Raw genomic sequence first — 17,372 nt, forward strand, 5'->3', positions numbered from 1 at the left:
TCTCAATTTGATACCCAGGAAATCTATGTTAGAACTACTAAAGATACTTATGGTTTCTTTGGGTCTCACTTGTGTGTAGAGGGGTAGAACTTCAAAATGAAGACTCAGAAATCCCATTTTGGTTTTTCTGTTTGTTTTCCGGAATTGATTGTTTTCTTTCTTTTTTTAAAAAATATAATTTATTATCAACTTGGCTAACACACAGTGTATACAGTGTGCTGTTGGTTTTGGGGGTAGATTCCCATGGTTCATCGCTTACATACGACACCCAGTGCTCATCCCAGCAAGCGCCCTCCTCAATGCCATCACCCATTTTCCCCTCTCCCCAACTCCCATCATCCATCCCTCAGTCTGTTCTCTGTATTTCAGAGTCTCTTATGGTTTGCTTCCCTCCCTTTCTGCTTGTAACTATTTTTTTCCATCCCCCTCCCCCACGGTCTTCTGTTAAGTTTCTCAAGATCCACATGAGTGAAAACATACGGTATCTGTCTTTCTCTGACTGACTTAATTCACTTAGCATGATACTTTCAGTTCCATCCACAGAAATCCCATTTTGAACCCAAGCTTAAAAAATCTCTTCAATCATCAACTCAAAATGAAATCACTCCTCATTCCAGGAATACCATACATAACAATTCAAGGTGCCTTACTTAGTCCAGGTAAGCTCTCTTCCCTTCCTAGTTCTAGTACACTACTCCCAATTACCACTGGACTTTTCTATATGAAGCTACAAATACTCTGACAGTGGATCTAGGGCAGAATTTCATGAGCTTTTTGAAGAGGAGGGAAAGCTTTTAACTGGATTTTAGAAAAAGGGTCAACAGAGTAAAAGATGGGCGAGTGGGATAACTCTGACACTAGGCAGCCTTATATGGGACATATCCAAAATATGAAATCTGGGGTACCTGGGTAGCTCAGCTGGTTAGGCATCTCACTTCGACTCAGGTCATGATCTCACAGTTCATGAGTTCGAGCCCTGCTTCGGGCTCTGTGCTGACAGCTCAGTGCCTGGAGCCTGCTTCGGATTCTGTGCCTCCCACCCCCGCCCCTCCCCTGCTTGTGTTCTCTCTCTCTCAAAAAAAACCCAAAAAACCAAACATGTAAAAAAATATATAATTCAAAATGGGAAATCTGAGTTTTTTTAAGACAGTGCTCTAATAACTGAAATGTACTGTTTTAGGACTTTTATTACCAATAGTATCCTTTTCCCATTTGTATCATTCACTCTTTAAGAGAGTGATGTGTAACTGGTTTCTATCCTCAAAGGCAAGCAAAACTTTTGTTATCAGGGCCACTTTATAACCTTGTCTGAACAAACTCAGTTTTGTTACTTTGCTGACATTTTCCTGGATCCTTATATTGCCTTTGTGACTGAGAACTACTGGTTCATTAGTTTTAATCTGGCTGCCAGAAAAAACTCAAGAGCTAAATTTCATTCTCTCCATAGCAACTGTTTTAGCTTGGGTGGCTGGTGTATTTACTTTATCTCTTTCCAATATGGATGCTGAACTTTATTATATCCATGACTCTTGGAAGTAACTTCAAGTACTTTCTGAAAGCAGTAAGCTCTACATTACAAAAAACAGATACCATATTCCCCTAACTGGTACTTTCTGTTCAGTTTTCTTTCTTTCTCTCTCTTTTTTTTTTTTTTTTTTTTAGCGTTTATTCATTTTTGAGAGATGGAAAGATGAATGCAAGCAGGGATGGCAGAGGGAGAGGAGGAGACACAGAATCTGAAGCAGGCTCCAGGCTCTGAGCTGTCAGCACAGAGCCCAATGCAGGGCTTGACCTTACCAACTGCGAGATCATGACCTGAGCTGAAGTCGGACGCTCAACAGACTGAGCCACCTAGCTGCCCTTCTGTTCACTGTTTTCAATGTTACTTTGTTTTTCAGATTCTTCTTAGAACGCTTCCATGCGTCTTACCTGTCCTCCTCTCTCAGACCACCAACTGTAAATAGTTTGTTTACTCCTCCCCATTTTGGGAAAGGCACATAAATCTCGGACCTTGTAACTGGCATACTCATTCTTCTTTTTTTAATCAGCACCTTCGAACATACTAAAGTAAACTATATCTCAAGGGAGTTCAAATCCAGGGCTGTTTATCATTGTGCACTTACAGGTGCCACACTTAAGGGGATGCCAATTCAGATAACAGACACTGTTGTAATAAATATGCAGTTCTAAAATTTTATAAGGGATGGGCCATAAAGGGGTCTGTGCTAACAAAATCATTCTATTATAGCAATTTTCTAACAAATGAAAGTGTCTTGAGAAATGGGTGCTTTTTCTAATTTGCACAAAGATTAGAAGCTAGACAAGGCTCTGTTCTGAATCTGATTTTCCAGGGCTACCACTACCACATCCTCCTGACTCCCAGCCAGTCTCAAACACTGTAATCACTGTCACTTTTTGCTTCTCTTAGTTTATCACCAAGTTTTAGAGGGCCTCCACAGCCCTTCTGGGTCTGATCTTGCCTTTCAATTTTTCATGCCACAGTGTTAGTCCTCACCCTCATACTCTGAGGCTGACCACTTTCTCAAATGTCCTTAACAATTACTCTTCCTCTGAAGCTGTTATTTTTTATATGTATTCATATTTGCATATAAACACAAAATTCCCATTTATAGTTACAGTTAACACTTCTTCCATGTGCCAGGGACTGTGCTAATGAGCACTACATGTGCAATCTCATTTAATCCTCAAACTCTAAGAACCGGGGGTACACTTACAATCCCAACTTTGCCGATGGAAAACTGGAGGATTAAAGAAATCAAGCAAATACCTAACGTCATAAAGTGACCAATAAGAACTGAGACCAGGCTGCTTTTATGATGTGGCTCCCAGGGCACCTGGGTGGCTCAGTTGGTTAGGCGACCGACTTCGGCTCACGTCACGATCTTGCAGTCTGTGAGTTTGAGCCCTGTGTTGGGCTCTGTGCTGACAGCTCAGAGCCTGGAGCCTGCTTCAGATTCTGTGTCTCCCTCTCTTTCTCCCCCTCCCCCCTGCTCACACTCTATGTCTCTCTGTCTCTCAATAATAAATAAATGTTAAAACAAACAAAGAAAAATGTATGATGTTGCTCCCTTTCCTAAAAGTCAGCACTTAACCAAGAGCCTCTCTACCCTCATAGGCGTCCAGGTCTACCAGCATTTAACAACCTGGTCCTAGAGTTTCAGTGGTGTTTGCTGTTAAGCTAAGTAAACCCAAAGGTTCTCTCCTTTACAAGGCTCACTACATTCACTGCATCTTTAAGCCTTTAAGGAATAAAACCTTTTAATAAGTAAAACCTTTTAATAAATAATAAACCTTTTCTAATGAGTTTCCCAGACTACACATTGGACTAAACACAAAATGAAATCTACCGAGTCTTAATGTCATAGGAACTACTCCCAGGAAATAATCAGAGTTACCATCAGAGTACTAACTGCATCTAGGCCCAGTTCTAAGGGCTTCAAACACATTAACCACTCAGGTCCTCACAACAATCTTAGGTAGGTATAGTTATCAATTCCCTTTTCAGATGAGGAAATTGAGGCGAGGTTCAGATCACAAAGCTAATTAGAATAACTAGGATTTGAACTTGGGCAGTTAAGTTCTAGAGCTCGGGAGTATGATACTACTCCATGTTGTCCCACGTTTCTATTTCTACTACTACCCAGAGCTAGCGGCATACACTATGAACGATATAAAAGAAATACAACCCGTGGTCTTTTCCTTAAATTTGTGACCTAAGAAACCTTTTCTTAAGCATGATAGGGAAATCATATTTCCTGGAGCTATCTGGGCAATCATGCATGTAGTTCTATAGTACTACACAACAGTGTACCTTGTGCAATTATTTTCTTACATTGCTTCCACATAATTTCATCTGTTTTCAACCTGCCTCTTCTGGCCAGTAAGTTCCCGGCAGGTAGAGATGATGCCTAACCATTTTCCTTTATGGCCTGTAAGAGCAGAGTCTGGTGTTCTGCAAGCAATTGACACTCCATGAATGCCAGAAGGCTAAGGTAAAAATAAAAGCACCACACAATGATCACTGAGACTATAACATGGCAACTTGCAGGCTGTTTTCAAAATCATAAGTGACATGCAAAAGAATGGATGCTATCAAAGAAACAAAACATGGGCAAGATCAGAGACTGAGGAGATGTATTCATGCTCGAGAAGCACTAACCCAACGCACAGGCGCCAATACAGGCTGACATCACTTGGAATGTCAACATTGATTCTGATCCTTCCACCACCCCTCAATCTGTAAAAGACATCCTGAAAGGGAATCAGCATCCGCCAGCCTCTGGACCCTGGCGATGCCACCGTATTCCCGGCCTCAGCCTTCTGCTGCACAAGCACAACCACAACGACTGGTGAGGGGGCTTGCTGCCCCTGGCAAAGCTGGCAACAAATTAAGGCTTCTGAACTACCTAGGCTAACTAATTCTGAATTGATTTTACCAACTATACTTCCAAACAATACTGCTTGCTTTATTCATAAAATAAACTGGCTCCCAAAAATAAACTGTCATTTCACATGCTTAAGTCTTCACTTTTCACCTTCTGACCATGCTACAGAAGTTATACTTTTAAAAATATGTTTATGCATAAAAAAGGACTGCACACCTGGAGAGCCTCCTGAGACCCAACATCTCACTGTCAAGAGTGTTCCTGGGAAAGCAGAAACAAACATTACATGTGAAGAGAAACAAAACAAGCAACATCGGAGGATCACGTATAAACTAAATAAGGTTGCGAAAAAAGAAGATTCTTCAATCCAAAGGATAAAAGATATTAAGAATACTTGGAATATTTTAACCTGGAAGACAGCAGGTAGATTTTTGGGCAAAGGGGTGGGGGAGAAGAATGCACTCCCAGAATGAAGAAAACATACATTAATTGTTCTCATACTCTGCGATATTAAAAAAAAAAAGGCAAAGATCGAGTCATACACAATATTCAGGAGTCATCAAGTCGAATGGTACTTGGAAAACCTGGCCCTGACTTCCGTGGACAAGCTGAACTTAACCTATTAGGCAGCTATGTTTGCCTGAATTCTGGAAAAAGTCTATTTCTCATCAGCAAAACCTCTTAACATAACTAGCTACCTTCTAAAGGCTCATTATGTTTCTTCCTTTGCCACACAGTTCAGAGTATAGGACTTGCTTCTCTCAACTTCTCAATGGCCGCTCATGCCTAGATTTCAAAACCAAGTATGTTCTTTTACTGCCTGAGCTTTGATTTATGTTTGCTCTTGTGTTTTTCACCTCATTATTCAAAACACTTCCTAGGAAACCTGCTCATGGAGACTTTTTGTCTGAAGTGGGATTTTTATGATTTCAACAACATAATTCTTAGTTTTGTTTTTAATGGGAGGTTTTAGAGTAATAACTTTCTTTTGATGTACTTGGGTTGTCCCACAAACTACAAGTGACAGAGAGAGATAGGTACTTTTAAGTTTCTGGCCTGGGCTAAGGCTTCTTCGGAACTGCTTTTTTAACACTCAACTAGTTTAAGATCTCTCTTTTCATTCAGTGTTGGCACTAACTGTACCATCACTTTTGCCTCCATTACCTTCTTTTGCCTTAGAAGTTTTTATCTTTGATGGGTGACTGATCTGGAAAACACAGGTGATGCTGTAGTAGAGTTATATAATTATACTCAAAGATGTTCTTGATTTGATGTCTCTGATCTGGTTTCACATTTTTCCTCCGTTGTCCCTGGTATAACAAGGAATTAAGAACTTGGAAGGATGAAATTCATAGGCCAGCAATGGAGGAGACTCACATCTCAGGGCACACCAATCAATTTAATTCCCATGGCATAGCACAGCAGTTATTTTCAAAGCTAAAACATTTTTCCCCAAATGCTATTTATAAGATGAAAAGACAGGACGGCTTCTCTTTTGTAAGCCACTTCTTTAATCCTCTGATCTTAGTGGATCTATTAGTGCATGAACAGAACAGTGTCAACAGTTACTAGTAACTTCTTTATTCAACTTTGAACCTGTCCCCGCTATTAGTGATTAGCTTATTTCTTGTTTAAGGTGTCCTCCCTGGAGTGACTGCTGCTACAGAGATGGTGAAACAGTTAAGGCTGAGGGAGAATATGGTGTTCCACAAAGATCAAGCCAGAGAAACTCTGTGTGGGAGACGTAGATAGAAGAGATGTTCTTGTATGACTTTTTATGGAGTCCAGCTTCAGAATCTCACAGTGAGGTGCCCTTCCATACAACCCGTGAGAGAAAGGAAGGGTTAGGGAAGTTCAGAGAGAGATTAGAAAGAGGAGAAAAGCAAACATCTAGCTTAGCATTGTATGATCTACAAGAAGTTATGACTTGGTAGTTTACAATCTGACATCCTTAAAATGGCAAATAAAGATCAGATTCATAAGGAAAAACAAGGATGTAAGAGTATCAGTGACTTACTTCACTGCAGTGATGGTACTGAATGTTTTGCAATTCACCATGTAGAAATTACCTAAATCACATTTAAGTGGCACTCTTGAAATGCCACATTAAACAAAATAACCCGGACAGCAAAAAGAGGAACACGTTCTTCCAAGCTACATAAGTAGTCACCATTTTTCATCTTGATCATCTAACACCAGTACGGTACTTGCACCAACAAAAGTGCTAATCATACAATTTACAAATGAATTCTAACAGAAGATGTGTTATTAGATAATTAAAGCTTATAAGAAAATTCATACCTGATCGCTTAAAAACACATTTTTCTGCATTTCTCAAAAACAAAATAATAGAAACGGAGGTGTCTCCAGCTGTGAGAAGAGTGTGTACCTTTTTCTTTTCGCGCTACCAGCGTCAGAGGTGGCCGAAGAGATCATGCTGTCTCCATCCTCAATGTCGTCCCTCCTGGCAAGCTCCTTTTTCTTTGCCTGAAACAGAGCAGATCCCAGGAGTCAAGCTCACGTGCTGAACACTCCTAGAATATATGATTATTAATAAGCTAGACATAGCAGATTCTTTTAGGAAAACACAACCGCATGGAGGATGCACAAAATTAGAGTCCGTAAAGATTTTCAATAACCCAATCAACAAAAGCCTGCTTGACAGAAAAGTAGGTTAAAAAAACAGATCCAGAGGGTTGAGGAATCAACAATAACTAAAATGCAAGACTACAAAGGGCACAGACATTAAAAGCACTGAAGCAAGTTGTAGGGGCATCCGGCCCCAGGGGTCATTTTAAGTAAAGCCAATTCAAAGACGGTCTCTGGTACCCTTCACTTCTTAAGCAATGGTGTGGCTAAGAAGAAAGTTTAATGTGAGAGGTGAAAGAAGATCTACTTTTCAACACATGCATTTTTAAAGACCTTCTGCCAAACAGCTGAAAGTCCAACCACCGCACTTAGAGAAGATATACAGAGTACTGAAAGAAAATACTTGAAATTCACAGCACTCATGCTAGTACTGACTATACAAAATGAAGATTCTATAGGTGGTCTAAAATTGCTTTTGTTGCTTCCTTACTCTGAGATTCTCTTTCCAGAAAGAGTCTACCCAAAACCAACAGACACACTTCGTATTTCGTATCTATTCCTTTATCTTTCAAAACCCATAAGGGACCCATGACTCCAGATGCCCATCAGAAAGGATCTGATAAATTCATGGACACTGTACAATGATGAATTAGCTCTAAGGTGTCCTTTCTCCTAGGACTAATTCCACCTTAGCAAAATCTAGGACAAAAGAAATAAAATCTAAATAACAGAATATTGTCTGTGATTGGAAGGAAACTTCCTGAGGACTGTAAAATTACTCCCCAGGCACAAATCCCCGCTCCTTCCACTCACAAAGGCAACTAAGTCTAAACTATTCTTTTACTCTACATGGTCCTGACAACTCTAAAAAAGTACCCAGCAGGACTTGTGGCTGAAATAAATGATGTGTCAATGCTGGGAGAAATCACACCTCTTAAAAGCACAGCCTCGTACTTTGTGAAATCACCTCAGTCACACACGCTGCAGCCAAGCAAACCCAAGGCATCATACCTGCATGACTTGCTGCAATCTTAGGACCCGCTTGTAGATGGCTGAGTTGGGAACATTATAGCGCTTGGCATTTTCAAACATTAAATTCAGATCACACTCCAAATGATCTAAAGTTTCATATTCTTGGTTCTTGAGCTTTGTTCTGTGAAAGACAAACACATAGCTACACTTTGCCTTTACGAAAACGATGGAACATCCTTACTGAAAGTCTTAACAAGCAGTGACTGGCCTCTTCACTGGTGATGCTGATTAGAGGCCTGGTAGGGGCACTTTCAATACAGGAGGCAAAAGCACCATTGTAGTTAGCACAACAGTCTACCTGAAAATCCAGAAGAACGAAACACTAGAAGAAGTAATAAGAGGACCTAGGTGTCAAGGTGGTCAATTACAAAGCAAATATACTAGCAAAAATCCTAATGGAAAACCCATAGTGGCTAATATTCAAACCCCAAGAAGAGAAAAAAAATCAAGGAGGTTTTAAGCTACCTTAATGAAGAACCATGGTGATCTAGCCACTTCTGAAAATAATTCATAAGCCCATTTATAAGGGTGAAAGAAAAGAGAAAGCACTGGCAACACCATGAAAGAGCAACTCAGGGGATACATGTATGTACAACGAAGATATCTTAAGATGGTAAATGAGACGCACACACGTCAGAGTCCATTCACTACCACCCTTCCAATACAAACATTTGTAACTCATTATGATGGCTTAAAATTGACGTTTTTACTTATTTTACTTAAAAGTCTTAAGACTTTTTTTTTTTTTAGTTTTTTTTTAACGTTTATTTATTTTTGAGAGAGAGAGCATGCAAGCAGGGGAGGGGCAGAGTGAGAGGGAGACACAGAATCTGAAGCAGGCTCCAGGTTCCGAGCTGTCAGCACAGAGCCCAATGCGGGGCTTGAACTCACAAGCTATGACACATCATGACTGGAGTCGAAGTCGCTCAACCGAGCCACCCAGGCACCCCAAAAGCCTTAAGAATTCTGATATGTCTCTCAGACACTATGGCTATTGCTAATACCAACTCTCATAAAGTCCCTTATACATTTTATATGAAGTTAAGAGTCAGTTTGCCCTAACTATATGCACTTAGGATAGACTTTGAAATCTTCTGATGGAAGCACCCACAAACTATGTGCAGATTCCATGTGGGCTTAAAAAGACACGAGTGTTAGAGGACATCTCTGGGATGAAGCAAACAACAACGATGCAGAAACTCAGTTCTCAGTACCAGCTTATGTAGCTAGCACCCAGAACTTAAATTACAGCCTCAGACATCATTATTCAGGCCAACTCCAGGGGTAATGTGCTGAGTATTCTCAATACCCACGAAGAACAGACATGGAACTCAAACTTGTAAGTGACAATCTACAGTAAATCTTCAGATATTCATCAGACTGATGTTAATCAAGCATAGTAGGGGTGGGATGGGCCGAATGGGAAATAAAAGACGGGGCTGACAAGCCTCAGCACAGTGAAAGGTGGCATATGGAGCCACACTGTCTAGTTCCTGACCACCCTTCCATTTCTGTTGCTTTTGATGACACTCAACTATCATACTTCTGCCAACAAATCTTCCTAGGACTAGGCTATATAATAGAGTAGCCACTAGCCACGTGTAGCTATTTAAATCAAAATAAAATTTAAAATCTAGTTCCTTAGTTGCATCTGCCACATATCAAGTGCTCCATAGTCACGTGTGACTAGTGGCTGCCATAATGGACAGGGCAGAGAAAATAACATTTCCACCATCACAGAAAGTTCTAGTCGGCAGTACTGCTCTCAATTTCCCTGTTGCTCCTATGGAGAAACAACGGAAGGTGGTCCAGCTCCTGTCAGGCACCACTGGCTTGTGGGTCCTTAGAAAGGAGGTAGATGAGTCACCCTAAAAGCTGACCCTGCAGAATTCTACTGTGCTCCCAGCTAGTTCTCAGCCACTTCTCCATTCCTCACACTCCCCTACCTGTGTGCCAGACAACTGTCAAAAAGTAAATTTAAAAAGGGGGAAGGCACAGAATTATTGACTTAACAAAGCAAGGTTTATACTAGAAAATTTTAACCAGAAGAAGGTTGTAGGTAGGTGATTGAGTTGGCTTGAAATATGTCTTCTTTTGAATTAATTAATTAGACTGAACAACAACAAAGACTGAGGGAGAAAAGAAACTAAGGACAAAAATTGCTGAGTTAAAAGAGAACCTCTCAACATGTAGAAGACTGTCACTACCTTTTCCAACATAAAGAGTATAAAAGACAATTTCCAAATGATTTTCTTCATGAATGACAGCTTTAATTTCAATATTATTTTAAGAGGGCAAAATAAACTGATTTTCTATTATCCTACCTGTGTACAAAACCTCCAAAGTTTGGATTAAGTACAAACACCATAAATTTTACTGATCAAATGATGAACATGGAAATTACAAACGCAAAACCATGAAACACCTGTTGCTAGCCAAACTTATTTTCTAGGATTCAGCAAGTATAAGAATTTTAATTTCTATTATTTGGAAAGTGAGTTACCTGCCCTGGTAAATATCAGCTTAGTGTGATTTTACCCAATTATTTTTGTGTTATTACCTCTATTTAGGTATACTGTAAAACCTAACCCACACTGTGAGAGTTACAATATTACTTATTTCCTATTATTTTTAATAATGTGGTGGTTTCAGTATTCTGTCTGGCTGATTTCCCAATGATTGTTTGTTTGTTTACTTAAAAGTAGTCTCCATGCCCAATGTGGGGCTAGAACTCACAACCCTGAGATCAAGAGTTACCATGCTCTACCAACCGAGCCAGCCAGTCATCCCTCAATGGTAATTTTCTTTTTTTTTTTAAGTTTATTTATTTTTGAGAGAGAGAGAGAGAATGCACACAAGCAGGGGAGGGGCAGAGAGAGAGGAAGAGAGAGGATCCCAAGCAGGCTCTGCACTATCAGCACAGAGCCCCACAAGGGGCCTGAACCCACAAACTGCGAGATCAATACCTGAGCCAAAATCAAGAGTTGGATGCTTAACCAACTGAGCCACCTAGGCTCTTCTGATTATTTTACCATTTTACTATACAGAAAAGGGAAACCAAGATGGGCCATCTTTCAGGTATTGTTTCAAATAATGAATTCCCTAAGAGCTAACTATACTTATTCTGGGGGCTCAACTGTAGATACAAAATTTAAATACAGTTAAACTGTTATAATTAAAATATCACTGAGAGGTATAAGCAGAAAGATTTTTGTGTTTTGTTCAGTTGTAAGAAAATGGACAGTTAAATTCTGAGCTATATGACTTTTGAGTTGCCTAACTGGAATAACTTTGGTTCACTTGCCTTGACTCTATTGTAGTACAAAGAATACCATTTGAATGTAATCAAATTTATTTCTCACCCTTCACATAGGAGTAATATTCAAGCATACTCTAGACATGCAAACATTTTTACCTTTAATATCCTTATCCATTTTAGGAAGGAGACAGATATGCAGGGCTCAACCATAAGAAAATGGATTTCTACGGAATAATGTAGAAGACATCTTACCTGATCTGTTGTAGGGATATGGGCATTTTAATTTGCTGATAATAATCAGGGTACTTTTTCTTTGAAGGCAAATGAAAAAAAGGTTCAGCTATAAGCTGCCCTTGGTTATTCCGACAGCTCCTAACTGTGTCATAAAGCTGATAAAAAGGATTTGAAACATCCATAAATGAAGTAATGCTCTCTGCTTCCGACTCTCCTTCTTCATAACGTGCAGCTAAATAAAAGACAAAAAAGGTATTTATTTATAAGGGGAAGAGAGAACCAACCTTTAAAGCTTCTAACCACCTTCCAGCTTAAACTTATGTATGTTTGAGAATACTTACATTAAAAGAATAGTTTCCAGCCCTCATTAAAGATGTTGTTAGTAATGCTTAATTGTATGTGTAGAGAAATGTTACACAGAAACAGAATAAAATGTTACATAGAATATGTTATACTGTTTTTTAAAAGTTACAAAATAGTTTCTTTAAAAAATTTTTTTTTTAATGTTTATTTATTTTGGAGAATGACAGAGATAGAGCATGAGTGGGGGAGAGTCGGAAAGAGAGGGAGACACAGGGTCCGAAGCAGGCTCCAGGCTCTGAGCTGTCAGCACAGAGCCCAACGCGGGGCCCGAACTCACAAACGGTGAGATCATGACCTGAGACGAAGTCAGACGCCCAAACGACTGAGCCACCCAGGTGCCCCAAAATAGTTTCTCTTTTTTAAATGTGACTCCTTTAGAGACTCCTTGCTGTATGTGTCTGGCCAAGAAAAGCAGCAACCAGCCATACACAGATCTCAGAACTAAAGCAACAGCATGCAGTTTATGGTCATAGAAATGTATACTGATGTTGGGTTGATATTGGTAGATCTGGTTAACTCTGTGTGATTCTGCCCCACTGATCTATAGCATCCCTTAAGAATGAGGTCTTCCCTTATTGAGTGAAGTTTCAGATAGAAGCTTATCATAAAAACACCAAAACAAACAACATATAGTCATTTTTATAGAAAAACAAAATATATTCTTCATTTCCCTAAATTCTATAACAGCATATAAGGACCATAATTTAAGTTTTCTTAATCAAAATCACTACTGTTCCCAGGTGAGAATGACAATCATTTATTAATTAAGTACTTAGTTACAGTGTTAAGAGATGGGTACACTACCAGTCTCAGGGGATTTGAGAGAGGATCTGGATCTAGTCATGGAGACAGAAGCAAAGAGAGGATCTGAAACTAGTTTTATCTGACCCTACTACTGCTGACTTTCTCTGTAGAGAGCTTCCACATACGTAGTTGATTTATATACCTAGATATGTTTTGCTGCTACTTCAACCCTATCTTTAAAAAATTACATTTTCTGGGGCGCCTGGGTGGCTCAGTCGGTTGAGCGTCCGACTTCAGCTCAGGTCATGATCTCACAGTCCGTGAGTTCGAGCCCCATGTCGGGCTCTGTGTGGACAGCTCAGAGCCTGGGGCCTGCTTCAGATTCTGTGTCTCCCTCTCTCTCTGCCCCTAACCCACTCGCATTCTGTCTCCGTCTCTCTCAAAAATAAACATTAAGAAAAAAAAATTACATTTTCTTTTTGTGGTTGATTCCAGAAATTAAATAAATTTTTAGATAATGATCTTATATATAGCACCTTATTATTCTTATTAATTCCAATAACTTATCTGTATAGTCTTTTCAGTAGAAAACTCAAAAAACAATATTTCAACTGCAATCTTTATAAATCCTTCTTCTTTTCTGATTCTTACTCCTTCATTGTTGTCTGGCCTCTGATCAAAAGAGGTAACGACATTCTTACTTACAGTAAAGGGAATGCTGTAAGTATTTCCCTTGTGCTCTTTTTACCTTTTCTAATACTGAAGTGACCTAGCATTCCTGGAGCAAAACCAACTGTGTCATCATGCATTATCTTTTACAAATACTGCTAGATACAGTGTGTTTCTTTCTGTTTAGTTTGGATATCTAGGTTCTATCAGATTTAAAAAATAAACTGGAGAGCTCCTTTTTGGAGCTCCTTTTCTATTCTATGCAGGAGTTTGTATATAATTCTGTTCCTTGAATGTCTGGCCTGGTGTTTTTATGGGAAAAGATTTATAATAATTTTTTTTTTAATTTTTTTTTAACATTTATTTATTTTTGAGACAGAGAGAGACCGCATGAACGGGGGAGGGGCAGAGAGAGAGGGAGACACAGAATCGGAAGCAGGCTCCAGGCTCTGAGCCATCAGCCCAGAGCCTGACGCAGGGCTCGAACTCACGGACCACGAGATCGTGACCTGAGCCAAAGTCGGACGCTTAACCGACTGAGCCACCCAGGCACCCCTATAATAATTTTTTTAATGCTGATACAACTAATAAGCCTTTTTTCTTCTTGAATCTGTTTTAGGTTTGTTTGTTTACTTATTTATTTATTTAATTTATGGGGGAGCGCAAGTGGGGGAGGGGTAGAGAGATGGGCACAGAGGATCTGAAGCGGGCTCCACGTTGACACAGACAGCAGTGAGCCTGATGTGGGGCTCGAACTCATGAACTGCGAGACCGTGACCTGTGCCGAAGTCGGACACTCAACTGACTAACACACCCAGGTGCCCAGGTATTTATCACTTTCTAGGAGTTTGCCCATTTCATCTAAATGTTCAAATTTGTTTGCATAAAGCAGTTCATACATTCTTTCTAATCTGTATGCTCCCTGTTTCCCCTAGTATTTTTTATTTGTTCCTTCGGTTTCTTTCTTGATATGCTCACCACAGATTTGCCTATTTTATTAACAGTTGTAACAGAAAAACTTTGACTTCACTAATCTTCTCTACTATAGGTTTCCTTTCAAACAAATTCGTTTCTGCTCTTAGCCTTCTTACCTTTTTTCCTATGTCTCTGCTTTTATTCTCTTATTATTTACTTATGTTGGGTGCTTAGTTCATTGACTTTCAGTTGCTTTTCTAAACAGAAGCAATCAGCCCTGTAAGTTTCCCTCCAAAATAGCCCTTTAGTGTATCCCTACTGTTTTGACATATATTATGCTCATTATTGCTATTGTTCAATTTCAGGTAATTAAATTTCTGTTATAATTTTTCTTTTTTAAAAAGAGAAACCCAAACATTTGGAATTTTTTCTCTTTCCTAAGTGTTTGGTTTTTTAAATTTTATCTTTTCAAGATTGGGTGCTTATGATAGGTGCATTATGGTCAGAAATTTGGTCTGTAAAATACCCAACTTTCAAATTGGTTGAAATTTGTTTCATGGCTAAGTACATGGGCAATTTTTATGACTGTTCTATGTGAATCTGAGAAGAACATGTATTCTCTAACTGCAGAACATCTGCCTGTTTATATTGATCTTGTTGTCTTAGGCTGCTCTGATTGTAATTTATGTCTATCTTTAATCAGAAGCTCCTGCCAAGAAGAAACTATAGCTTACTAAAAATGTAAGGCAGTGGCCTAGAAATCTAAGATGGTGTGAATGTCTCTCTCGGGTTTCCTGATGGCATCACTAGTACTCACTATTTATCATTTATAGGCTTGAAACCGGGATGTGCTAAGGCTAGCAAACCAACTGTTTGGCAAAAGTATTTACTTATTAGACACAAGCTATAACATAAAATAAACAAGCTTTTGATAAGTTTGCCAAAGAGTGGAATCAAAATGCAACAAAATAGCATGTACTCCAAAACTGACAAACTCCCAGACAGACCAAAGTTACTGTAACTTTCCTTCACCAGAAGGATCAGCTGAGAAGGCATTAACTTGTCAAGACCTAACACCTACCAGCTAAAGCATCCTCCTCACTTTCTGAGCCATACTGAAGTGCCATGGTAATTGCTGACAAACGACCCCCTTGGACTGTTCTTTTATTTCTACAAAGAAAAACAAGCAATCAGAAGACAGGAAAAAATGTTATAATAATTTGGTTACCTTACAGGAAATAGGAACTATTAACAAAGTATTCACATAAAAAAAAAAAAAAAAAAAAAAAGAATTTCTATTCAACTGTGTGCTCAATTTATCTTTATACTTTTTATATTCCCCATAATCAATCTAAGCCAAGAAGACCAATTTTTCTCTCTCAGGGTGGTAGAAAGCCTAAAGTAGGCTACTTGCAATTGTGTGTTACTTAAATGTAGCACTACTCTTTATTTTATGAAAAATACAGATTCATTCATAATTACTGATTAATTCTCTTCTAAGATGCTCATATTCTACAGTGAAAAGAAATCTTACTTTTGATACCAAATCTTTTAGTATTTTACCACACATTTATTTTATTGTAAATATTAAACACTACCAGACAAACAACTTATGCCTATGCAATTTTCAAAGGTGAGATCAGGCCAATTAAGCACTTAACTTTTAAAAAGGCATTTGATAACAATTCTCATAATAACCCAATTATACCCAAAAGTATTTCAAGATAGCCATCAGGCAAACACTAATATGCCTTGCCTCAAAAACATGGTCAGTTCTCAGATTAAACACACTCACTCTCTCACCGGTAATACTTGCTAGTGGGATTTCTCTCTTCACTAAGGCTGCCTTTACTGTGTGAAGGACCTGTCAGCCTGGCTGTGGCCAAATTTGATGGAGTCCTATCACAGATAAGATAAAAAACCTTAAAAAATTGACAGCTGAAATCAGAATGCTAGGTAGACAAAAAGGAAACAAGCATTTTTTGGTTTGTTTCTAAATAGAAATGTTCAAGTATTTCTGAGCCTCCACAGCAGGCTTTGTTCCAAAGCCTGAAGACTGCAGAAGAGAATGGACCAGGGCTGGTCCTAGAGAGCTCAAGGTCCCTGCAGTGACAGAGGATCTGGTAATGAAACAAATGTCAGGGTCAGGAGAAAGCTTTGAAAGCAGCCACTCCAGCTTCCATTTCCAGTAGGAAGAAATGGAATCCAAGAAATAAGACTTGTTCAAAGTCCTGGAAGAGCCAGGATGATACTTTAGATCTCCTGACACCTAGCTATATGCTCTCGCTGCTGATATAAATACATACTATTATGTGTTACATACAAATACCATATTACACATGCACTTATCATATATAATGTGTTATATACATATTATATATAGTATATATAAAAACAAATATATACATATATAGCAATAAAAGTAGATAGTGATGTTAAGCCTCAAAAATTGTTTCTTTTTAAATAAAGCCTTTCAGCTGCAACGAAGGGGCTGGGTAAGAGTTAATCTCTCTTCTCTTCAGAATTACATTACTAACTGTAAACATAATCTTCGAATGCAACATACATTTTGTTTTACACTGCACTGATTCCACTAGCTAGAAAATTTGGCAAATAATAAAGGCACAAGGATTTTAAATATTTTAAAAACATACCTCATTCGAAGGCTTGACTTAGCCATTTCATGATGTTCAATTTCTGCCTTTTTCATATAAAATATTTTTTTTATAGAATTTGCATCCTGTCAACATAAAATTATTTGGTTTAGAAAAAAAGGACAGTTTAAAATGCCATCAAAGAGCACTTTCTACGGCACTCTTCCATTTGGAGTAGACTTCCATTTAATGCCCATAAAGCTGCATCCTCTAACCTTTCCATAACTTTCAAAAACACAGTCATAATTCTATGGAAGTTAAAAAGCCTCCTACCTCTTTCACAATTAGTCAAGTAATGCACAAAAATCTAACAGTGAACAAGGAAAAATGAGTGAAAATGAACAACTCTACCTATGTCCACTGACCTAAAAATTGATATACTTCTAAGATTAAAGACTACACACAGAAATTTAGGATGAATGTACTTACTGAAATCAATAGCATACAACAGATCAAATCTAGTTTCCCTTTTCTCTAAAATTTATTTAAGGGAAAATAATCAGACCA

At 38.7% G+C, this 17,372-nt stretch overlaps 1 protein-coding gene across 50 annotated transcripts in view; it reads right to left on the reverse strand.

Moving 5' to 3' along the window:
- PBRM1 (polybromo 1) overlaps nucleotides 1-17,372 on the reverse strand; it is a 116,809-nt gene that overhangs the window by 61,925 nt on the left and 37,512 nt on the right. For 20 of the 50 annotated variants that reach the window (XM_045493083.1, XM_045493079.1, XM_045493078.1 and 17 more), the window contains 7 exons: nucleotides 16,866-16,951; nucleotides 16,015-16,110; nucleotides 15,293-15,381; nucleotides 11,539-11,752; nucleotides 8,007-8,148; nucleotides 6,796-6,893; nucleotides 4,623-4,667 (listed from right to left, as the gene is read on the reverse strand). In XM_045493083.1, the coding sequence (XP_045349039.1) occupies nucleotides 4,623-4,667; nucleotides 6,796-6,893; nucleotides 8,007-8,148; nucleotides 11,539-11,752; nucleotides 15,293-15,381; nucleotides 16,015-16,110; nucleotides 16,866-16,951 (770 nt within the window). The remainder of the gene's footprint in view (nucleotides 1-4,622; nucleotides 4,668-6,795; nucleotides 6,894-8,006; nucleotides 8,149-11,538; nucleotides 11,753-15,292; nucleotides 15,382-16,014; nucleotides 16,111-16,865; nucleotides 16,952-17,372) is intronic. The other 30 variants (XM_045493087.1, XM_045493086.1, XM_045493126.1 and 27 more) reach the window with 3 other exon arrangements.

This window comes from Leopardus geoffroyi, chromosome A2 (assembly GCF_018350155.1).
Source record: "Leopardus geoffroyi isolate Oge1 chromosome A2, O.geoffroyi_Oge1_pat1.0, whole genome shotgun sequence".
NCBI classification, from domain to species: Eukaryota; Metazoa; Chordata; class Mammalia; order Carnivora; family Felidae; genus Leopardus; species Leopardus geoffroyi.